The following is a 23,645-nucleotide window of genomic DNA, read 5'->3' as shown; positions in this document are numbered from 1 at the left end:
TTCAATTGCCAGAACATATTAATAACAACTTGTATTTTTCTTCCCTTTTAAAGGTACAGAAAGGACTTCACGAGTTCCTCTTCAAGTTGCTAATTTTGCGCTACCTAATGGATGCTGAGGGAAAGATGTGGAGGTGCAATGACAAGCAGCTTTATGTCATTGAGATTTTGGAGCCCATCCTCAATACAGTCAAAAATACCACTCGACAGGTAGTTTATACAAAACCGTTGGCACAAGTATCATTTTGCATTTTGTGATGTTTACACTTATTTTGTTTTTTAGGCTGCTACTATCAACAGCAGCTTCACAGATGTTTTCCCAAATATTTTCTGTCGACCACCCAAAGAGGTGTTGATGTTAGAGATGAGGAAGCAAGAGGACCCCAACATGGTGAACCCCAATGACCCACTTATGGATGACAAAGAGTTCAGGAGTGAAGCATTCCAGCGACCATACCAGTACCTTACACGCTTTCATAATCATGTCGATCTAGATGTGTTCACGTATCAGGGCCTTGAGGGATCACACGTGGAATGTCTTCAGATGCTTCTCATGTTTTGTGGAATTATGGATCCATCCTGGGCAGAACTGAGAAACTTTGCATGGTTTCTTAACCTTCAGCTAAGAGACTGTGAGACATCTGTTTTCTGTGACGCTGCTTTCACTGGGGACACACTCCGCGGATTCAAAACCTTTGTGGTGGACTTCATGATTTTGATGGCAAAGGACTTTGCCACTCCATCACTCAGCATCTCCGACCAAAGTCCTGGCAGGGTGCAAGCCAATCTAGATGGAGTCAGAGATGAAGATCTGGCTCCTTTCCTGATCAGAAAAAGATGGGAAACAGAGCCACATCCATATATTTTCTTCAATGATGACCATAACTCAATGACGTTTATTGGTTTTCACCTTCAGCCCAATGGCCAGAACTCAGTTGATGCTATTGATCCCACCTCTAAAAGAGTGATCAAACGAAATGTCATGACTAGAGAATTATATGAAGGCTTAAAGCTTCAAAGAGTTCCCTTCAACATTGACTTTGATTCTCTTCCCAGATGGGAAAAAATAGAGAGAATCTGTAATGTTCTTGGCATTCAGTGGCCTCTTGACCCAGATGAAACATATGAACTAACAACTGACAATATACTGAAGATGCTAGCAATCCACATGAGGTTCAGATGTGGAATTCCAGTTATCATCATGGGAGAAACAGGGTGTGGAAAGACGAGGCTCATAAAATTCCTTTGTGAACTGCAAAAGGGGGGAGTAAGCACAGAAAACATGAAACTGGTGAAGGTACATGGAGGCACAACCTCAGAGATGATCTATGCCAAAGTAATAGAAGCAGAGAACATTGCTTCTATCAACCAACAAGACTATGGATTCAACTCTGTTCTTTTCTTTGATGAAGCTAATACTACAGAGGCCATCAGCAGTATAAAGGAGGTTCTTTGTGACAAGACAGCAAAGGGCGAAACATTGATATCCAACTCTGGATTGCAGATAATTGCTGCATGTAACCCTTACCGAAAACACACAGATGAGATGATCCGAAGGTTAGAATCTGCAGGCCTTGGATACAGAGTTCGAGCTGAAGAGACAGATGAAAAGTTGGGTTCCATCCCTCTTCGTCAGCTTGTGTACAGAGTCCAAGCTTTGCCACCAAGCATGTGCCCTCTGGTCTGGGACTTTGGACAATTAAATGATCACACAGAGAGAATATACATCCAGCAGATTGTGCAAAGAGTGATAAAAGGCAAAGACATCAATCAAAAATACTTTGAGTACATCACAGATGTCCTCTCAGCTTCGCAGAAGTACATGCGAACAAGAAACGATGAATGCAGCTTTGTAAGCCTCAGAGATGTCGAGCGCTGCATGCAGGCTTTTGTCTGGTTCTATGATAACCACGGGATGTTCTTTTCAGAGTTTCAGCAATACGAAATGATTCAAAACGGTGAAGGGAACCTGGAACAGTTTGAAGAGAGAGATCCTATTCTCTGGTCTCTTGTTTTGGCCACTGGAGTATGCTATCAAGCCTGCCTTGAAAACAAAGACAAATACAGACAAAAAATCAGCGAAAAGTTACCACATCCATACACTCCAGCAAAAATATTGAAAGAAATATCAATAATGCAGGATTTGCTATTAAATGGTGTTCCAATGGGGGACACAATTGCAAGAAACAATGCCCTCAAGGAGAATGTCTTCATGATGGTTCTCTGTATTGAGTTGAGAATCCCACTTTTCTTAGTTGGAAAACCTGGAAGTTCCAAATCTCTGTCTAAAACGCTGGTTGCAGATGCAATGCAGGGCCAAGCTGCTCATTCTGAGCTTTACAAAACACTGAAACAAGTCCATTTGGTCTCCTTCCAGTGCAGTCCTCACTCAACACCTGAAGGTATCATCAACACATTCAAGCAATGTGGCCGTTTTCAGGAAGGAAAGAACCTAAAGGAGTACATTTCAGTTGTGGTTCTTGATGAGATTGGATTAGCTGAAGACTCACCGAAAATGCCACTAAAAACTCTTCATCCCCTGCTGGAGGAGGGTTGCATTGACGACGAGCCATTACCACACAAAAAAGTTGGATTCATTGGCATCTCTAATTGGGCACTGGACCCTGCAAAGATGAACAGAGGCATATTTGTTTCCCGTGGGGACCCAGATGAGAAGGAACTCATTGAGAGTGCTAAAGGTATATGCTCATCAGATGTTATGGTTTTGGAGAAGGTCAGGGATTTCTTCAAACCCTTCGCAATAGCCTACCTGAACATTTGTGACAAACAAGGGAAAGGTTTTTTTGGACTCCGTGACTATTACAGCTTGATCAAGATGATCTTTGCTGTAGCTAAGGCCTCTCAACGAAAACCTACAGCTGAGGAGATCGTGAAGGCAGTGTTGAGAAATTTCAGTGGCAAGGATGATGTAGATGCAGTCTCTGTTTTCACTAGTAGACTGAATATTGCACCAGATCTGGAGACCATCAACACCATCGAGTTTGTGAGAGAAAACATCCAAGCAGTTACACAGGAAGACGAGTGCAGGTATCTCCTGGTGCTAACAAAGAATTATGCAGCCCTACAGATACTCCAGCAAATTTTCTTTTCGGAAAGGGATCAGCCAGAAATTATTTTTGGATCTAGTTTCCCAAAGGACCAGGAATATACCCAGATCTGTCGCAACATCAACAGAGTCAAAATTTGCATGGAGACCGGTCAAACCGTTGTGCTTCTAAACTTGCAGAACCTCTACGAAAGTCTTTACGATGCACTCAATCAGTATTATGTGTGCCTGGGAGGGCAGAAATATGTGGATCTTGGACTGGGAACCCACCGTGTCAAATGCAGAGTACACAAAGACTTTCGACTAATCGTCATTGAGGAAAGAGAAGTGGTCTACAAACAATTTCCAATACCTCTGATCAACAGATTGGAAAAGCACTACATGGACATCCACACTGTCCTCAAACCTGAGCAGAAGAGGATGGTTAATGAGCTGGACAAATGGGTGAATCTTTTTGCAACTGTGACCAGTCAGCATGGTGCAGCAACATATCGATACCAGCCTCCAGATGTCTTCATTGGCTACCACTCAGGCACCTGTGCTTCAGTGATTCTTCAAGTCATGGAGGAGCAGAAGGACATTTTGGAAGTCTCTGATTCTGAAAGGAAATTGCTTGAAGAGGCTAAACTCATAATCCTCAAATGTGCTACACCAGACTCAGTGGTGCGGTTGGACTGTGCTGCCCTACCTAAAGGGGAGTGTGAATTCCTATCCAAAGTCTACTTCGAGGAGCAAAACAACAGCTGTTTAGTTGACTACATACTTGCTCACACAAGACAGGAAGGCCGTTGCTGCTCTTTCTTCACAGAGGTAAATGACATTCCTACACCAGTTTCAGAGGTATCACACGGTTCGACACAAAGTGTAATTCTAAATTTGAACTCCAGGTTACAACCTTCTCCAGACTACTGACTGCATTTGACTTGGAACCTCTAGCACAAATGTTGAACGGCGTTGAGCTGCTCTCACTCCAGCAGTTTGACACAGAGCACTCCTTCTTAAAGAAGATCAGGTTTGTGTCTTCCTGGTTTGGGTTATACCCAAACATACATGTTACTTTTCAGTTTAAGATCAGGTAGCTAGTCTTAGACATGAGTTTTGATTTCCTAACTAGCCTTTAAAGTAAATCAGTAGTCAATGCTATTATAGATATTTACCTTTTTTGTAAACACTACCTGAGATTCAGTTTAGAGTAATAGTTGAGGTGGTTTTTATTCTCTTTTTCATGCTCTAAACGAATGTGATGTGATTTTTTTTAAATTGTTTTTAATTTGAGAAGTCTGACCATACTAAGTAGTAAATCTAATTTATTCCTAGGAGTTTCCTTAAGGCTGAAAATGGCGACAGTAGCGTTGGAACACAGAACAAGATCCTCATCATTCAGTGTGATTTTAATGAAGCGGCTCAGGGTGCCAACCTCCTTGCATCTGCAAAGTACATACAAGATGTATTTCTATTTTTTGTTTTGTTACCACTTTGTTTTGGCCATTTTAAAATCTGTTGTACTTTTCAGATATTCATCAATAAATGAAATCAACAAGATAACTCAAGAAAACAAGAGGAGCAAGGTCTTTGTCTATTTCATCACAAGACTACCGAGAATAGAAGGAGGGACTTCCTACATTGGCTTCCATGGAGGTAAGACTACTACAAACCTACACACAGTTACAACTATATTTATTACAGTAAATAAAGTGCATTTTCTTTAATCTACTTCTTCTCAGGCCCCTGGAGATCAGTCCACATCGATGACCTCAGGCGATCAAAAGACATAGTTTCGGACATCAAAACTCTGCAAACAATGACAATCAGCCAGATGTTTGAAACAGAAACAATGCTGCCTGGAGGTAATATAAAAAAATCCACACAAAATCAGCATTATTTACAGAAGAGAGTGCATTTATTTCATGAATCTAACCACAATTGCATTTTGTAGCAATGGACGTGGATGATGTGTCAACTGAGACTGAGCCAATGGAAATAGAGCAAAGTGTAAGAAAATACTTTTATTTTCCATATTATTATTATGCTTTAATATGGAAAAACTCTTTAGCATATTCTTACTGTGAAGCTTTTCTTGCCTTTTTTATTCAGACACAATTTATCTGACCATACCTACATTTTAATTGTGCTTTTCTACTAGAAAACTTTAACTTTTGCGTGTTTCAGGGTTCAAACGATGTTGTGGACACAACAGCTCTGCTTCGGAGTTGTGTGCAGAGTGCAGTCGGCATGCTGAGGGACCAAGCAGAAAGTGGCTTTCGTAGCACTCAGAGAGTTGCCATTCTTCTGACACTGTTGAGTGACGGTGATGAAATAAAAAGTAAAGATCATTTTACACTAAAGAGCTTTTTTTTTTTCTGGTGACTCTTTGCTGAATTTCTAATTCTGTCCAAATTCTTATCAGGTGAATTTCTGAAAACAGTGAAGAGGCGTCTTCACTCAGTGTTGGTGACTCATGATGGGAATGCACTGTCAAACTTCAACAGCAATTGGGTCCTTAAGGAGGCCTCCAACATTGATGCCTTGCAAGAAGGAGGGACCTTCAGGTAGGTGCATCTTTCCCAGATCAGCTTTCATATTGCAATATGTGAGACTGCTCCAACTGCCTTAATATTAAAAAAAAACCTTGCTGAATTCTTATTTTGCATACATGAACTTGGGTGATATTTGTAAGCCCCAATTATTTCTGCTTTTAATATCAACCAGAGGGACAATCTACTACATTAGAATCAAATGTAAGGATTTTTTAAATTTAAAATACTATTAAAAGTTATTAACAAAGAATAATGGTTTGGGTTATTCATTATCTTATAAAATTAGAAGCCAAAAATAGCTGATAGGTTTCAGGATGTTGCTAGAAAATCTCTATTTTCCTGTTTTTATTGTTTTTTATTGCTTGGTAACGTCACAAATTACAGTAATGAACAGTTTGTATTATTTGTTGATTTTCTTTATTGTTTTTGTACCTTGTTCGGCTACAAAGAAGTTATGTACACCTATTTATCTCCTTTTATGTATTTATTTCTTTTTTTTAAAGTTTTTATGAGCTTTTTTGTCTTGAACACTTGACATTAAATAGAACTAAAATACATGATTACTTAATTTTCCTTTTTCTGTTTTTGTTTTAATTGGTAACAGGCAAACTCTATGGAAACGAGTACAGGCTGTGGTTGTTCCCCTCTTGGCACAACTAATTTCAGTCATTGACCGTGATCTGAACATGGACCTCCTTCTTGATGTCGACTGCTGTGAGTCAGTGAAGAGGCTCTGGTTGGACATCTTCAGCGACGATAAACTGCTGGAGCTTTCACAACTGCCAATGGATCGCAGGTAAGTGGTAGTCTTGGGTTATTTTAATGGGTATTTAAGCTTACGTATTTTGTAAATAAACACTGATTTTTACATTTGCAGACCTGAGACAACAACAATTCTTGTACAGAACCACATTGCTCAAGACAGCAATATGGGCTGCAGCATGCCCTTCAGCTGGAAGATTAGAGACTACCTGGAAGAACTTTGGGTCCATGCACTACAGCATGAAGGTAAAGGTCTGATATAATCAATCATCCACCATACTTTTATTTTTATTTACATACGTGGATTCCTGTGCTTTATCAGGACAAACTCAGCAGGACTTTATTAAGTTCTTCTGGAGGACTCCACTGGGACGCTATCTTGCTGCAGCCGACCCAAATACGCAGTTGGAGTTTTATCATCGCTACCTGCAAGATTTCCTTTCCCTCACAATGAACATAACTCGTCTTGAAGATCTGCAGGTTCTTTTGCTGTTGTTGTTGTAGCTTATACATTTTCCGTGGATTTGATTGTATGTGCAGATGCTAAGAGATAAAAACGTTTTTCACAGCTTCTCTGCAGTGCATTGAACTGTGGTGTCAATGAGCTGCGACTGCAGGTTAATGACACTGAGACGGTGACATCACTCCCATGGGTCCATGCTGCTTATCACCAGTTCAAAAACCGTCTGCAGAACCTCTTAAGAATGACATGCATAGAACCTAAGGTGACAGAGGACCTCCTGGGAAACCAACCTGCCAGAAATACTGAAGAGCTGGTAAGTCTCAAGTGAAGGGGAGCAATTCATTTATTTATTTTTTTCATATAAGCTGTATTATGTCCAATTTTTCTTGTTTCACAGATGCTGGATGTGTATGCAGCTTTTGCATGTTTGGAGCGCCTAGAGCCGAATGATTTGAACACAGATGCACAAATGCAAGCCTGGCTCCGGCAGGTGAAAAAAGTCCAGGTTCCCATTGAGTTGATCTGCGCAGAAGAGAGCGTAAAAAAATACGGACAGAGGAGCAAGGTGTTTGTCAGCAGAGTCCAGTGAGTCAAGCATAGCTTAACATTATTTTAAGCAAACACAGTTTAAGCAAAGTTAGAATAACAACTATTCTATTGTGTCTCGTAGATCCAGATGGAATCGCATTTTTTCTCTGTCTTTATTTGTGGAGCACATGTTGTTGGGGAACGAAGAGCTGGAGGAAAAGTTGAAACCTTTGGTTTTGGAACAAACAGGAAAACTTGGAAAGGTCTCTCTGCATTCTTTGTAGTAACTGAAACTTTATGATATTTAGAAAACAATACATAAAACTATTTCCTTTTTCTAATTCTTTCTTTAATGTTTTTTTACCATGAAGATGCTGGAAGAAAATTCTGACCTCAAAACTCAGCAGGCCTTTGAGGCAGTGATCCGTTTGTTGAAAACCTGCAAAGAGGAAGTCGTGGAGAGATTATTTAGGTAAATTATAGCAATATTATACATTACACTCCATTTACTTTAGACAACTTTATAGGTAAACTTAATGTTGAGTAAACATGACTGAATACATTTCAGTGGGTCTTGAAATTGATCATTTTCTCCTAATTTGAGCACAAGCTCAAAAACACATAGAAAAACTTATATAATTTGTTTTAAGTTAACTCAAGTGTTGCCAGATCAGTCTTCTTTTTCTTTACATTTCTACCTTTGATAATCCTGTAAATAGTTGACATTGAAGGTTGAAATCTGCCTTTTTTGTAATCTTTTTCTTTTTTTTTAGAGCGTCTGGTTTTAAGGCTGGCATCTTTAGGTGATTTCTGAGTCTTCAGTTCATTTTTTTTCCTTGTTTAATCAGATTTGGTCACTCCATTTGTCCGGTGTGTATGGGAGACCCTCAGGATCCACTGCCCCTGCCTTGTGAACACATTTACTGTCTGGGCTGCATTAAACAGTGGCTGAGTCCTGGTCAGATGTTCTGTCCCCTTTGCTTGGAACCAGTTAGTGATGACTTCCCCTTATTTCCCTCTGATGAGATAAGGTACATTTATATATTGAAAAGAAAGTGTTTTGTTCTTCATATAGCCCTTACACTTGGTAGACAAACTTTAAATCTTGTGTGGGAAATGTAATGACAGAAAATAAGGTTTACAAACACAAAACTGCTTTTTTTCTTTTCCCTTTCCTTTTTTGCCAGGGTTTGTGTGGCCCAACATGCTCAGTTCAGAAAGCAGTGCAATGCTTTCTTCATAGACCTGGTATCCACTGCCTGTTTTAAGGACAACTCTCCACCCTGTTCTGCTGTCATTTTTCATTTGCTCTCCTTCCTCATGGTGGAAGCAAACCCGATTACCTACCTTAGAGGTAATGATACATTACTGTGGAGTTGCCCTTGTACTCGCATTCATGTCAATTGTGCCCAATCGAGTGACTTACAATAATACTCTTTGTTTTTAGCTAATCATCAGATTCATACCAAAATGCTCTCTCCGTTTGATGATTCTGTGGATAAAAATCCAGTGGTTCGCTCTGTGGTTCTCAAACTCTTGCTGAAGTATAGGTATGCATTTGCGTCATGTATCTGTAAATTTATGTGTCTACTGGTTGTTAAGTTTAAATTGTGTTTTATTTTACTTTTTAAGCTTTGATGATGTTAAAGAATATCTGCAGCTGCATCTCCTGGAAGTTGAGCAAAGCAACCTTTTGGAGGAAAGTGATAAAACTGAACTGTACTGCTTGTACATCAACTGTCTGGAGGTAGATATGTTATTATGAATAACTGTTTTAGTGGACTTAATGTTGCAAGATGTTTCCCTCTAATGCTTTTCATTGCTGTTAATGATTAAGATTCCTAAGCATGTCTTTGTCTTTAGGATTCCATGTTTGACAGGTCCAGTGCAGATAAGCAAGTGATTCTGCAAGAGGAAAGTGCCTTCCTAACCGACTTCCTGCAGTCCCATAGTCAGTCCGGTAAAGAAGCAACTGTGGAGTACCTTCAGCAGTTAGCTAGAGTGCGCATGGACCTAGATACAACTGCAAGTCTTATTATGGAAAATCTGCAAAACAAAGGTTTGTAACTTAGTGCTGCAGCATTCTCACATATGTCAAAACATGAATTCTTCACTTTAAAAATGTGCTCATATAATAAAATCATACTTTGTTCCCTTAAATGTTAACTAGGCTTCCAGAGGGAGACTCAAAGGGCAACTGAAGCCTACCTGGACAGCATGATGAAGCTGTGTGTCCAGAGTGGAAACGACTGGTATCGAGTTTATTTGATCCGCAAGATCTCCAGCCAGCGGGGAGTGGAGTTTGTCCAGAAAATCCAGAAAAAAGATCAGATGCGTTGGCTCTTCCCTGATGAAGTTCTGCTAAAGGTTTGTTTGACCTGCACTGCAAAAACAGGCCCCTTTGAAATAAATCAATATTTCTTACCACACTGGCAGATTTTTCAAACTAAGATTGTTCTGCAATTCGAAAAGCTTTGATAAGATTATTTTTCTTGCAAGACAGAATGTTAAGACAATTTTAAACAAGGGGCAGTAACAGGTTTCATTCGTTGTGTTTTTAAAAGGTATCTTAACATAAATGAAATAATCTGACTTAGGCCTGCACAATATACCGCAAATTTATCGTTATCGCAAGATCAAGCTATGCAATATGCATATCGCAAAACACAGCAAAAAATGCAATAAATGGTTACCTTAAATGTGCTAAAACAATCTTAGGGCAGCTTAAATTATTTAACGTATCAAATAAATCCCTTTATGCATTTGACCAATCGGATAGAGCCTTTAGCGTTGTTGACCAATCAGATGGAGCCCTTTTATGTTAGATGTTTCCTCCTATGTCAACGAGGGTCATTTGGAGTACAATTCTTAAACTGTTGCAATAAAATGGGAGTGATGTTTTTGGTTGTTTCGCTATTTATTTATATACCGCAAAATATATCGTTATCGCAATATTAATCCCTCATATCGCATATCGCAAGTTTTCCTCATATCGTGCAGCCCTAATCTGACTGATCTTTTCATTGCATCCAGAGTGAAGAAACCATTCAGATAGACCAATACCTCGTGTATGGTGAAGATTACCGAACTATCAGAGAGGCTGTTGCAAAAGTAATGATGGAAGGCAAAGTTGAAGGCCTGGAAGAGGTCTGTAAGGTAAAGTTCTGTCACTGTCTTTTGGTCAGTTATTTTCATGTCTGTGATCCAATTTAGAAAGCATGTTAATATTGGTGCACTGAGCCTTTCTTGATTTCCTTTCATTTTTTCTTAGGGGATCAATTGTTTGCCACAACAGAAAACGGTTCACTATCTATTGGCCCTTTACAGAGAAATCACCACCCTCTATAGAAACACCAACCCCAACCTCCATCCAAAGCCTGAGGTAGATGAATCAGTAAAAGTAATGTTTCTCCAGAGAACAGATTAATAAGTGTAACATGGCTCATAAAAAAAACACAAATATGAATGTTTTTGCTATTTTAACATCATTTTTTGCATCGTTTTCTGTAACTCACTTTGTTTCTTTGTGTTTTTTATGCATTTCCAGCAACTGGACGCTCTGATAAATTGCTTCCACTCATCTGAAGTCCTGTCCAGCCAAGAGGAGAAAGCTTTTGCCCAAGCTTTGGTCACCAACAATCTTGGACCATTGACTGTTTGTCCCAGGGCCTCTGGGGCCCAGCGTGTGATGGTGGACGTAACCATTCACCTGGCTGTTGTCTTGCTTTGTGGAAAAAATGGATTCTTGGCTCCCCTGCAGCAACTAGCAGTCACACCTGCCAACATGCAAGTATGTGGAATAACTGCAGTCTGTCATACTTTTAGTATATTTCTTTAATGTTAATCTCCTGCTTTGTCTCTGTTCGGTACAGGCATCTTTCTTGCCTACCATGCCAGAGGACATGGTTGCTCTGGCTAGGCAAGCTCTAAATTCAATGCAGTTGCAGTGGTACAGTAAGTAAAAAAGTATTTTCTCATTCTATGTGTAGTAAGGTTTTACCGCTAGTGTTTCAACGTCTAGTGTCTGTGCCTGTTGGTCTAATGGTCAATCATTCAGCTAAATTATATTCCTATGGTAACGTTCCGTTTTAAACTTTCCGCAGCTTGCCCAAATGGTCATCCCTGCACTATTGGCGAGGTTTGTGCGGCCGTTTGATTCATAAGAACAGTGGAACTGAACTGAATCCTCCATTACTGTCTTAATTTCATCATTCTGTTTCTGCAGTGTGGACAGCCCATGCAAAGGAGTCGATGTGTCGACTGTGGGGCTGTTATTGGAGGAGAAAACCACGCCCCTGTGGACGGATTTCAACATCTACAATTCCAGTACGGGAGGCAAACATTTGGAGAAAACCATAATCTTAGAATGAATCGCATCAGATGTTCACAAGCTCAAATTTGCACATTGTTTCCCATTTTGAAAGGGGCGATCGGACTCAGCCAGGCCATATTCTTGGAGACCCCAGGAACCGGGACAACCCCAACATGATGGACACAAAGGGCCTTTCTTCTGTTCCCTTCACCACTCTGCGCATGTTCACTCATATGGCCATGTTGCTCGGCTTCTGCCATCACGCACCGGTAAACAGTTTGAAAAGTTCTGGCTTCTTTCAAATGCTTTTTATTTCAAAGGCTAAAAATTGTAAAAATACATATTTTTTTCTATCACAAACACCATCATTTTTATCCAGAATAATTTATAAAGACTTCTCTTATATAATTGTAGTTCATCTCTGCAATCATCAAGCCACCAGTAGCTGACCCTGCAGCCTTTCTGTTTGAGCATTTGGAAAAAGACCTGAAGCATTTGATCAGATCTTTGGGTAAGGGGACTGATGATACCATCTGTGCAGTCCACCTGCTCATCAGCAGCCTTCTGGAACCTCACCAGCAACAGAAATGTAAGAAGAAACCAAATTCTGAGTCACCCTTGACATTATCCTCAAATGTATGTGGGGTTTTTTGGGATGGCGTGAGGAGTAAAACAGTTTCTCCTTCTTATTTTGAGACTTTCTGCAGTTGGTGCTTATTTATTTAGCTCTACTAATTCCCTAAAAAAAAGGACAAAAGAGTGATGAATGCCTCCTTAGGGGCTAATAATAATCCAATTTCAAGTATATAGTAATGAGAATGTTGAATACTGATAATATTTTGATCGTTGTGACTTTTCCTTTAGGGCCTGTGCCTTATGACAGTCGTCTGTCCTCCAAAGACGCTAGAAATGCTTGGGATGTTGAAATGAGTAATACTGTTATAACACCTCAGCTGAAGGTAGAGTAACACAATTTAACATAGTTTTGGCTCCTGTGTTTTGTTTGTTTTGTCATCCAGTGAACCTTTTTTTTTTGCCACAGAACTTGGAAAGGAGGCTAAAGGAAGTGAACAGCGTCATCAGATCTGACTCCCGCATCTCTGCCAATCCAGTCATGACGCTCGTCTTCGGAGATCCTAAACACTTTTTGGCCTCCCTTCACCCAAATTCTCTCCTTCATTGCTCTGCTGTGTGGAGCTGCAGGCAGAAAGTGTCTTTACTGAGCCTTACCCACATTGTAGAGCAGAATGATGGCAAAGACACACTGCCTGTGTTGTGGAGGTTCTTGCATAGGGTAAATAAACCAAAGATAAACATGTTAGACCTTTTTAAATGGAAACTAAAAGTTACATTCTGCATTATTTTATTTAAATCAGTTTCTGAAACAGAAATTTTTACATGGTTACATTTATTTAACCATGCATTTTAAATGCTAAATCTAATTGTTTGTATTTTTTTTCTTCCAGGAAGCAGAGATCCGACTGGTTAAGCACCTACCGGACATCCTCACACTCCAGAAGGATTTGGTCAAGAAGTTTCAAAATACGTCTGAGCTGGCTTTTGATACCATTGGGGAATTTCTTGAAACACAGAAAGCAGGTAATAAACCGTCAAAGAGCTGAAACATATTTTTGCCCAGTAGTATATTATTTTTTGACTAAAACAAGAACAACTATTTTTGTGTGTGTAGGTTCACTTAAAGCCTGGTACATGAAACGCATCACCATCTTCTTGAAAACCTGGAATCAACTCCGGGTTTCCCTGGCAACCAATGGTAAACACAAACAGTAAAGCATCTAGTCTCTTAAGCTGAAACCTTCATTTGCTAACAGTTGAAATGTTGCTTAGGTGAGATAAAGATTCCTGCCGACTTCTGCCAAAAAGACCTGGACTTAAACAGTGACTTTAAGGTGCTGTTGCCGCGACGACAGGGCCCAGGCCTGTGCTCCACAGCCCTTGTCAGCTACCTAATTTCTGTTCACAATGACCTTATCTACTGTGTAGACAAGCACACTGAAGAAGAGACCAGGTGGGGGCGCTCATGTCACACTCTTTTTTCTCCTATTTCATCTGAGACCCATAGAAGTGGCTGAACATTTTCACACCATAGAGCTTGTTGAGATGGAAAAAACAAAGTTTGAAAACAGTAGAAATGGGATTTTTGCAGCAAATGTACCTGACTAATGCCATCCTCCTCCTTTTTTTCAGCTTCAAAGTGAGCCCTGCAGATCTGACTGAGTTGCATGTGATTCATTACGAGTTGGAGCGAGATGTGATGCCTCTGGTTCTGTCAAACACCCAGTACAGCATCCAGAAGGGTCAGGAAACCATCCATGAGTATGATTTGCTAAAGATCCAACAGCAAATTATCTCTCGCTTCCTACTGGGCAAACCTCTCCTAACTCTCAATGTGAGTGAAATAAATTAAGTTTGTGTCAAAAAGAAAAAAAAAAGAATCTTATGTTTCACACTACATCTATTTCTCTACCATCAGGGCATTCCAACACTGGTGAACAGACATGAACGCAACTATGAGATCATCTTTAAAGATATAAAAACAAAGGTCAAACAAGTAAGTTGTGATGGAAAACAGTTTGTCCGATGTTAGTTGGCATTTATTGTGCACATATGTGACATTAGGGTTTTGGATCTTTGTTTCCTAACAGGAGTCTCTTCAGAATCTCACCCTGGTGTCTATTGCTGGGGAGCTGCAGTCCTACAGTGAAGTGTGTGAAGCTCTTTCCACTCTGGAGGTGGCTCTTGGCTTCCTGGCCATGACAGGGGGAGAGCCTCACATGCAGCTCTCCCACTACCTGGAGGAGGTGCTGCAGATGGGAAACCAGGTGGCCCAGCACATCCTCAAGGTTGGCCTATAGAAGACACCGGATATTCTTATCAGTCTAGACACCTTTGTTACAATTTTTACAATATTTTTTCTAAATCTTGGCCTCAATTGCATTGGTAAACATGTCTAAATGCTTCATATTTTGATTAAAATGCTTAATTGCTGTGAATTGGTTGTTATCTAGTCATGAAAGATCATTTCTCTTATCTTTTCTCGCAGACCCTGAGTATGTGTTGTTTGAAGCATTGTGTGGCGCTTTGGCAGCTACTGGCTTCACTCAAATCAGAAAATATGCTACGACTCAAGAGGGTGAGTCAGTGTTAGATAAAAACAATTTAATTGTTCCTATAGGGATGCCATATCAATTAGTATGGCACCATATCTGATTTTTGTGTGTGTGTGTGTTTTTCAGGATCCGTTTGTGGGAATTTCTGAAGACTACAAGCAGGTCCTGGGTGAAGACGAGCACCGCCAGCTGACCGCTTTCTTCTCCATATGCAATGGTGACACTTTCTTACTGGAGATGCATGAGTTCATGGTGCTGGTCCTCAAAATGCCCAATGCTACGGAGACGTACCGGCCTGACTGGGGGTAAAAACCATCTCAACTCTTTTTTTAATTTATTCTTTTACCTGTTCTTAGGTCAGAGTGAAACACTGAGTTATCATTTTTCAAATTAAACCAATAAAAGTTTCACCTGAGTTTGTTCTTCTAATAAATGCACCTTCTGAGGGAGAGGTAAGCCGTCTTTTCCTATCAAGCTGGAGCATTTGGTCCCCTGTTTTACAATATTTGGTACGACCCACTTGTGGAATTTAACCAAAAAACATCCAGGCTGAGAGCACATACTCAGCATCCTTTTTGTTTTTTGAATACATATAATTATAATCTTTAAATGGAAAATATTTGGAATACATAGAATTTGATAAACAAAAACAGTTGAAAAGTTCAATGTTGTCCCACAGAGGTTGGATTTAGATTTAAAAGCAGTTCCCTTAGCTAACATTTATGAATTAAACTTTTTCCTTGTTCTCCTTATATTCCTGCTAAACAGTTTGGTCACCTACACTGAAATTGTTGTTGTGAGAACAAATACAGCAGTTCTGATTCAAAGTGCTTTATTTGTCTCCTAAAGCTTAAAGGACACTCTGGTGTCTTATATGGAACGCAAAGACCTTGACATTCCTCAAGATGTGGAGGAGCTCTTCCCAGACGGGATGTGCCTGTGCCATTATGTGGAAGCCTGGAAGTTCATCGTCACTTTCAAGCAGGAACGAGCTCAGAAAATATGAGGATAATTCTGCACTTTTTTTTTTTTATTATTGTTGTTCTTAATTCTTTTTTGTTAATACATATCTCAGATAGAAATGTTGAATTTCCAGAAACAGTGTTGATAAATCATGTTTTTGCACACTTCCATACTAAAGAAATGTGCCTTTATAGAGTATTTGTACTGATTGGACAATGTCTTTCACATTAGTATTTTGTTGGTGCCATTAATCACGTTTAGATTTGATCAGTTAAAGCCTCGTCTCTGATATATTGTTCATTCCATCGTTTCTTTACATTTCTTTGAAATATCTTTTTCTTTTCTATCTGTGCTTCAAGACCGTTTCTTTTTATTCATAAACATGTTGCAGCATTGGTGAAACTGAATTGTAACACATTTTAGCACACTATGGATGCTGTTTCTCAGGATTACACTGTTTTTTGAATAATGCACTCCAAAAAAGCCTTAAGAACAGGAAGGTCCTGTACAACTGAGAAAGAACTTGAAGAAAGTTTTGTTTGCACTTTCCTGATGCAATAAAATTGCATTCGCCATGAATGTTCTGTGTTTGCAACATGGATCTTCTATTTTTATAGAAAAGTCATAACAAAGGTAGAGTGTTGTTTCGACTTGTGTACTCCACTCATCAGCCACTGGGTCCTGTTGTCACCACGGCATTTAAGAAATCAGCAAAAACAGAAACTTATTATATTTCAGGTAAGAACATTATAGATCTGTAAGTAATATCAAATACTTGTTAAGCTTAATCTGACTTATATTTATGCATTTGCAAAATGTATCTTTAAAATCATTTTTTTTTACTTCATTAGTTGCTTAAAAAAATCAGTACCTGACATTAATGTTTTAAAGCTTTATCTCAATGTTTGTTTTTCACTTTTACCATTTAAACAAAATGTCAATTTCAGCTGAAACGTTTACTAGATCCATTCTCACAGCGAGAAAAAAAAAAAAAAAGCTTGTTATTATTGTACAGTTTTCAACAGCCCCAATCGTGTTCCGTAAAGTAATTACGCTGTATTTACAGATTACGTCACTGCTGAGAGGCAGTGATGGCTGGACATGATGCAGCACTCAGGAAATGTCTGCATGCCAAAGGTTTTGTGACATTTTGACCCTCTGTTGGTGGGAGCTCAATGTGTTTCTGATCAGGCTGATGGAAATGATACAGACAAGACAGCCAAAAGAATGCCGCTGGACAACTCCTTGATTCAATTTCCTCTATGCCAAGGTAGTGTTTAGCATAACAATGACAAATGGAGGCCCGTGAAAGTAAACCCAGCCAAGGACCACCCTTTGGGAGTCTGCAGTAAGTAAACAAAATCTTCCAAAATACTTTGTGTTTTTACCATTGCACTTAAAGGAAATTAGAACTATATGTGTAGACATGCAAAATGACCATTAAGCTCCGTTGGGTCTGCATGTAGTGTTTTATTTCATGTTTACAGCCACTCATTTCACCCCAAAAAAGGGGTGAGAAACATCCTGAGCTAGCTTGCCGCTCATTAGTGAAGAGGTACCATACACAGGGTCAGTAAACACACCCATAAATGGGTCACAGGCATGATTTGTGCAGCTCAGTCTTGCAGAACAAACTTCACTTAGCAATCTCAATCCATTCTCTTCCACTTGGGAAGGCTTCAGACCAGCGGTACAAAGGAAAGAGCACAAAAAGGCCAAATTATTTTTCAAGGTTGTTTGTTTGTCTGTGTGTGCTTTGTAACAAAATCAACATGCATGGTGGCTCGCTGTAAACAGCATTCATGTTTGGACCTGGTGGAAGTTAACAAGATCAGCAAAACTGGACATAAGTCCTCAAATCTTTACTATTCATCAACAGTAAACGATAAACTAGAGAAGCAAAATTTAGTAAATCTAGCTTAGTTTTTAGTATGACTTCTATCAATATCAAAACACTGAAGTTTGACTTTGAATCTCCACGGTGCCTCCAACCCTGGAGAAGTTTTGAACTTAACCCTTTCCAAAACAGCCTCAGATAGTCATCAAGTTTACACATTGGGGATCCAGTATCATTTTGGTTCTTAGACTCCAGGGAGGCTCTCATAGTCAGAAAAGGAACAAAAATTTCAACAACGGTGGTGTGAAATCAGGACCCCGAAGCACCCAAGAGACCCAAGGAAGCATGCCAGAAGGCTACTGTATTTTCTATCAGGCCTGACATCTTTTTTTGTTAGCCTTTTATATTGGTGGTGTTATTGCATCATGTCAAATAAGTCTATTTTAATTGCTGCGTCATATGCAGTGTGCGTGCCATAAGGTCACGATGGGGTGAGAGCGCAGAGGCCAAACTCTCCAGTTGCCCCGCCTGCTGCGCAGAGCTGCGATGCCGACGAAAATCTCCCAGAGCACATCTGTGAATTATATTAGCTAATTGTGTGCACTTCTCCCCGCTCTCAACACTTGAGTTGTCCTCCAAGCAGAAGGAAGGAATTAAGAGCACTGCTGCCGTGTTGTTCTATTAAATACGTGAAGAAAAAATACAATTACTAGTTAAGTGGGAACATACCACTTGGGACTGTGAGGGGAGCAGCATTGTGAGATTTCACATTTTAATTCTACGCCACGTGCATGGGCAAGTTTCCCAGTAAGCAGATGCAAATGGAAAAAGAGTTTTTGCACATAAAGTATGCAAAATGAGTTTAGTGCAATTAAAAGTCAGCTTTGCATCATTGATAAAGGTTGTTTTGGCACAAAGCTCAGCTCCCTGCTGAACTCACCTTGGCCCTTGAAATCTTAACTTTACCTCCTTCATTACTCCAGCTTGAATTTCAGGACCAAGCAGTCGGTTTACAGCCAGACGGCTCAGCTTTTGGATTCCAAAACAAAAATACCACATATTGAATCAAATTGTTATGGTAAGATGATAGGATGTTTGAGAAGCCCAGGAATATGTCTACAATTTCCTAAATATTAATAAGAAAGTTATGTGTCTGCTGCATTTTATTTTGAAATAAACGCCTGTGGCGATCACTGACTGGAAGGATGCAGATCAGTAAACGCTCCAAGCTGCTCGTCTCCTCACACCGCATGGACAATGAGAATGTGGTTGGTGTTTGATCGGACTAAAGGATTCCTAGGCCTTTGATTTTTCGCGTTTTATGACCTGCCTTTTTCTCACACCATCTAAACTTTTTATGCAAATAAACATTTTTGTGCATAAAACATAAAGAAGCATGTGATTGGTAGATTATTTGGTGTAAAAACGCTCCTTGTCAAAAAACAAAACAAAAGAAACAGGCGGTTGGAAAGCTTTTTTAAAATTTTCTCTTATAAACTGTACCCCATTTGTAAAAAACAAAACAAAAAGAAACATGCATTTAGGTCATAGCAGATAACGTGGGATGGATCCATGCTTAAGGTTTCAACCATGTGATACCAATCAGACACCTGATTTGTATCACTTGTGAGCCTGGGCTCACTAATGCCACAATCACTAATCTGGACTGGACCAAATGTGCTACAGCAACTTCAAGTTGGTGTTCTAGAAAAATGTTGCTGCGTTGATTAGCAGCTGCCAGAACAATGCTACAAAGACGAAGAAGAGGAAATGTTGCTGTGGTTTTTGTTTGTTTTTTTGTCATACAAAACCCTCTCCAAACAGAAGTTTAACAAAACTAAAGTATGTGTCTCCCAAGAAACCCACTTGGTCACCATAAGCATTGAGGTACTGTACTTTGTCTTTAACATCTTTGAGGTCAAGGACTATGTTTGAATTCCTTCTCTACCCCCTAACTGCTAAGAAACTAGCTCTTTTCCAATAAGAAAGACTTTGTGTCATATAATTCCAGCCGGGGACAAACCACTGTTATTATTTCTCCTCCATGATCAATTTTCAAAACGTTGGTACTTGTGTGAATTAAAAGGGACGTCATCATTATGACCCTGCCTATTCTGAGTCTCTGATGGGTGTACGTAGCTACACATAAATGCAAGAGTTTACACCAAAGGCTGACATCAGCATTCACCTGCGTTTACATACTTTTCATTGACAATGATCACTTGAATGCTACTTGCTGAGGGCGCTGTTAACATAGCTTTAAGATAATTACTTTTTGTTTGCCTCATTTTATATTTGTCGATTTTATCTAAAAATTCTAGAAATGTGACAGTTGGCTCTAGCATAATAGCAGGATTAATGCCATCCAATTTTATGAAAGCAAAAACCAAAGAAGTCTGCTGAAAGGGAGGACATGTTCCTTGGCAAACCCCATCCAAAGTTATATAATGCAATTCAATGTGATTCCCCCTCTGTCTTCTTTGTTGTCCTGTCTTTTTCCCCTCGCTTTTTGCTTCCTATTACACTCCACTTCCTAGCTTTCTTCCATTCACCCACTTACTCTTTTTTTTCATGGATTTGCTTTGTTTCCTTACAGTCCTTGGCTGTGAATAGATAATGACTGTGCGAGAGGTTTTGTTTACCATGGATACACCGGGATTAGTATGATTACTGCTGGTGCCAGTGTTGTAACAAGCCCGGGAGGCCTTTCACTGTGCGAGGAGGTGCTGACAGTTATCCTCTGCAAGATTAGAGAATTTGGATTAGAGGTTATTTTTCTCCACCTTGTGATGAGAGACTTCAAAAAATGAACGGACATCATGAAGCTGGGACCCTCAGAAAACGTCCCTGTCTCCCGCCTCATTAGTCACCAGTTTCCTCATCCAGAGCTGCATTAGCTTTGTCTTGATGCAGTTTTTGTCCTGGCTAGGATTTTACCTCTTACTTTGACCTTTTACATGGTAATTCCCTGTTGTCTACAGGAGCACTAGGAGGGAGATGGGTCCCCCACATTGGTCAGCCCAAGTTGGTGTTCAGTTTCGCTGATCTTCTCGTCTTGGCCCCAGCACAAATAGACAACACCCTCTCTGATTGCACTTGATAATATTTATCCTTCATCATAATTCCACAGATAGGGATTCCTGAGCAGAGTACAGTGACAGAAGACAAAGCAGAAAGGACATGAGCCCACAGCTATGCTTCCCTGAAGGATACCCAACAACTGCTCTTCTCGGTACTTGTGTAAAACTTGCAATGTGGCCATTAAGAGCTCCGTGCAACTCAGAATCAGCTGTATATTTGTCCTTGAGATGAGTGCATGGATTGCCATAGTGAAACACAACACCCCCTAGTATACACAACGGTGTTCCATGGGAGGAGTGGGTGTAGTTTAAATAAATCAGGGTTTTGTTGGCCCCGGCTCTGCCAGCATTAACCCCTGCGATGAAGCAACATCAAGTGTATATGACGTAGGCTCACAGTGAGCAGAAAAACATAGATTACAAAGCCAAAAACTCGTCAAGAACACGTCTACAGATATTAAACATTTAAGTATTGTGACAGATTCTCCATAAATTTCATTCATTTGGGCATAAAATCCTAATCTAAGTGATAGCGTTGATGTAAGTGCAAGAACCGATTCCAAAACAAACCAGGTTATGTTTGTTTTATGATTCTACATTAAATAAAAAGTCACCAGCCAATGCAAATATACATACTATATAATATAGTACACACAATATACATAGTATTCCATTGCCTTGTCATAGTGTTTACACTTTAGGATAAATGGCCCTACAGGCTTTGAGTCGCATGGCTGTGAGGACAAAAATGTCTGGCTTCTCTCATATAAAGTGAAACTTGATGGCACTCTGTGGAGAAGTTCAAATAACATAAAGGCACATGGTGATAATTTATTGCGTTTCCTTCAAATTTTTACATTGCATTTATAGTTTTAATCTTTGTAAATGTTGTTTTTTTGTATTTGTCTGGTTTGAGGTGATTGATAGATTTGGAAGTTGAGGTGGATTATTTTCAGTGTTGTTTATGCACAATTTGGAAACTTTTGATCTTTATTTATTTATTTATTTATGTTTGCATATTTTGCTCATTTTTAATACAGTAAAATGTAGCTGTAGCTTTTAAACTTAGTTTTCTGATCACTCATTATTAAAGTGATTTGAAAAAGCTGACCGTTTCAATAAACTCGTCAAACAGTGTACTGCTTCAATGCAATTTGCAATGAAAATAATTTTAACAAAATTGCTTGATTAAAATACACAACATAATTTTAGTACCATTAAAAAATATTAAAATTAATCTAATACATAAGTAATAAATTTCTTCTCAATTGCAGGGAAAACATCCAGTTTTCTGGTTTCTCTGATGCAGATTTTGATCTGAATAAGCAGTGTACTAGTCATCTAATAAAGTTGGAGATGACACCAAAATAATGTAAAAAATATTTATCCACCCATTTCTTAACCCACTAAATTCCTGGAGTCCTGAGGTTGTCAGAGCATATCCGGTTGCAGGGCCACACAATGACTTAGCCTCACACATGCACACCTAGGGACACTTACAGCAGGGGTCCCCAGATCCAGGCCTCGAGGGCCAGTGTCCTGCTGGTTTTCCAGAAACCCTGCCTTATTTGCTGCTGATTACCTGGATCAGGTGTGTTTAGCCAATAAGGAGCCTCAATGGCAGGTTTGTTGAACAAAATGTAGGACACTGGCCCTCGAGGCCTGGATTTGGGGACGCCTGCTTTAGAGTAACCGATTAACCTATAAAGCAGAGAGAACACGCAAACTCCACACAGAAAGGTCCCAGCTGGCATTCAAACCAGGGCCTTCTTGCTGTACCACCGTGTAGCCCTAAACAATCTCACATAGTTTATTTGCTTGTTTTTTGCTGCTTTTTTTTTCAATATTTGCAGATAATGTTGTCCTTTCATCCATCCCTCGGTCGGTCAGTCCGTCTGTCCATCCATCCATCCATTTTCTAAACCTAATTTTGTCTTGTTTGGAGTCATTGGGATTCTGGACCCTACCAGGCAACTGAAGGATGAGGCATGGTATATTGAAAGTTTGCCAGAGTATTGCAGAGATGATGTTATATTGCACCAAAAATTAACAGAGCCTGCAAGAGGCCAAATAGTGAAGAGACTGCCTATAGAGCACCCCCAAATATAAGGTTTATTGCTGCACACGACTTAAACAAGTCAAGATGTTAGTCACTGGTGAAAGAAAAGCAGAAAATAGGCAAAATCTTTTTTTATGTCTTCAATATTTAGGGAAAGAGATGTTCTGAAGGCACATTTTACCAATCAAACCATGTTCCAGTCCTCCACTGGTATTCATTAGGGTGGGATGGGCAAAGTTACTCCTTGATATAAAGAATAGGTTAAAGAGTGCAACTCTCCTGGAGCTGCATATAAAGGAGCCAGCTGGAAAGCCTCTACACAGCTTTTATTGGAAACAAGCTTTCACTACCTGCTCCTGGATAATCATTGTGTTATAGATGGAATATTATCATCTCAATGACTGGGGGGAAAAAAACTCTCCAATGTTGTTTATTAAAGATTCATTTCACCATTTGTTGTGTTCAGAGGTGGGTCTATAGACATCCAGTTACCATCTTCTCTGGACCTACCTACAAATCCTCTTCCATTATGTTTCCAGAGCATCTCTCTCTTCGCTGGTCAGCCAGTCTCCAGCATGGACCATCAGCTTGTGATTTGTTGGTTGTCCTGGCAATTAGGGATGGCATTAGGGGAATGAGGATTTTCTAACAGAGGAAGTAGGTGGAAATAATGAGGGGAAGGAATGGCTGCCAGACTCTGATTTTTCACTCGCACACATAGAGAGATCTGTGTGGAGTGTTGTTACTGGCATACTTGATTTTGGGCTAGTCAGCAGCACTCCGTGATGCCCAGGAACGACATGAGTGTCATTTCCTGCCAGGGGCAGTTGCTTCACTATTACTGCTGCTCACTGGCAGCTCCCTGGCGTTCTGTCTCTTATTTCCAAAATGAAACGTGTATATTTTT

General features: G+C 39.8%; 1 protein-coding gene across 2 annotated transcripts in view; it reads left to right on the top strand.

Moving 5' to 3' along the window:
* Positions 1 to 16,341, top strand: part of rnf213a (ring finger protein 213a) — a 30,058-nt gene extending 13,717 nt beyond the window's left edge. Inside the window, exons 27-67 of one of the 2 annotated variants that reach the window (XM_011478165.4) lie at positions 54 to 209; positions 283 to 3,876; positions 3,954 to 4,078; positions 4,384 to 4,500; positions 4,580 to 4,704; positions 4,791 to 4,913; positions 5,003 to 5,058; positions 5,236 to 5,389; positions 5,474 to 5,615; positions 6,208 to 6,399; positions 6,481 to 6,611; positions 6,688 to 6,845; positions 6,935 to 7,141; positions 7,226 to 7,413; positions 7,499 to 7,619; positions 7,728 to 7,828; positions 8,205 to 8,387; positions 8,544 to 8,710; positions 8,804 to 8,906; positions 8,989 to 9,103; positions 9,220 to 9,415; positions 9,527 to 9,723; positions 10,390 to 10,503; positions 10,628 to 10,738; positions 10,904 to 11,146; positions 11,229 to 11,310; positions 11,460 to 11,494; positions 11,582 to 11,682; positions 11,781 to 11,937; positions 12,083 to 12,257; positions 12,533 to 12,627; positions 12,711 to 12,962; positions 13,135 to 13,267; positions 13,359 to 13,442; positions 13,517 to 13,697; positions 13,877 to 14,078; positions 14,163 to 14,240; positions 14,335 to 14,532; positions 14,733 to 14,822; positions 14,926 to 15,104; positions 15,649 to 16,341. In XM_011478165.4, the coding sequence (XP_011476467.1) occupies positions 54 to 209; positions 283 to 3,876; positions 3,954 to 4,078; positions 4,384 to 4,500; positions 4,580 to 4,704; positions 4,791 to 4,913; positions 5,003 to 5,058; positions 5,236 to 5,389; positions 5,474 to 5,615; positions 6,208 to 6,399; positions 6,481 to 6,611; positions 6,688 to 6,845; positions 6,935 to 7,141; positions 7,226 to 7,413; positions 7,499 to 7,619; positions 7,728 to 7,828; positions 8,205 to 8,387; positions 8,544 to 8,710; positions 8,804 to 8,906; positions 8,989 to 9,103; positions 9,220 to 9,415; positions 9,527 to 9,723; positions 10,390 to 10,503; positions 10,628 to 10,738; positions 10,904 to 11,146; positions 11,229 to 11,310; positions 11,460 to 11,494; positions 11,582 to 11,682; positions 11,781 to 11,937; positions 12,083 to 12,257; positions 12,533 to 12,627; positions 12,711 to 12,962; positions 13,135 to 13,267; positions 13,359 to 13,442; positions 13,517 to 13,697; positions 13,877 to 14,078; positions 14,163 to 14,240; positions 14,335 to 14,532; positions 14,733 to 14,822; positions 14,926 to 15,104; positions 15,649 to 15,805 (9,318 nt within the window). In that variant the 3' untranslated portion in view covers positions 15,806 to 16,341. Of the gene's footprint in view, positions 1 to 53; positions 210 to 282; positions 3,877 to 3,953; positions 4,079 to 4,383; positions 4,501 to 4,579; positions 4,705 to 4,790; positions 4,914 to 5,002; positions 5,059 to 5,235; positions 5,390 to 5,473; positions 5,616 to 6,207; positions 6,400 to 6,480; positions 6,612 to 6,687; positions 6,846 to 6,934; positions 7,142 to 7,225; positions 7,414 to 7,498; positions 7,620 to 7,727; positions 7,829 to 8,204; positions 8,388 to 8,543; positions 8,711 to 8,803; positions 8,907 to 8,988; positions 9,104 to 9,219; positions 9,416 to 9,526; positions 9,724 to 10,389; positions 10,513 to 10,627; positions 10,739 to 10,903; positions 11,147 to 11,228; positions 11,311 to 11,459; positions 11,495 to 11,581; positions 11,683 to 11,780; positions 11,938 to 12,082; positions 12,258 to 12,532; positions 12,628 to 12,710; positions 12,963 to 13,134; positions 13,268 to 13,358; positions 13,443 to 13,516; positions 13,698 to 13,876; positions 14,079 to 14,162; positions 14,241 to 14,334; positions 14,533 to 14,732; positions 14,823 to 14,925; positions 15,105 to 15,648 lie in introns of both variants that reach the window. The other variant, XM_011478164.4, reaches the window with a different exon arrangement.
* The last annotated feature ends 7,304 nt before the right edge of the window (positions 16,342 to 23,645 follow it).

Source organism: Oryzias latipes, chromosome 8 (genome assembly GCF_053564925.1).
Source record: "Oryzias latipes strain Hd-rR chromosome 8, Olatipes_Hd-rR_3.1".
Lineage (NCBI taxonomy): Eukaryota > Metazoa > Chordata > Actinopteri > Beloniformes > Adrianichthyidae > Oryzias > Oryzias latipes.
The sequence above is the reverse complement of the archived record's forward strand: the minus strand, read 5'-3'. Positions and strand labels throughout refer to the sequence as shown.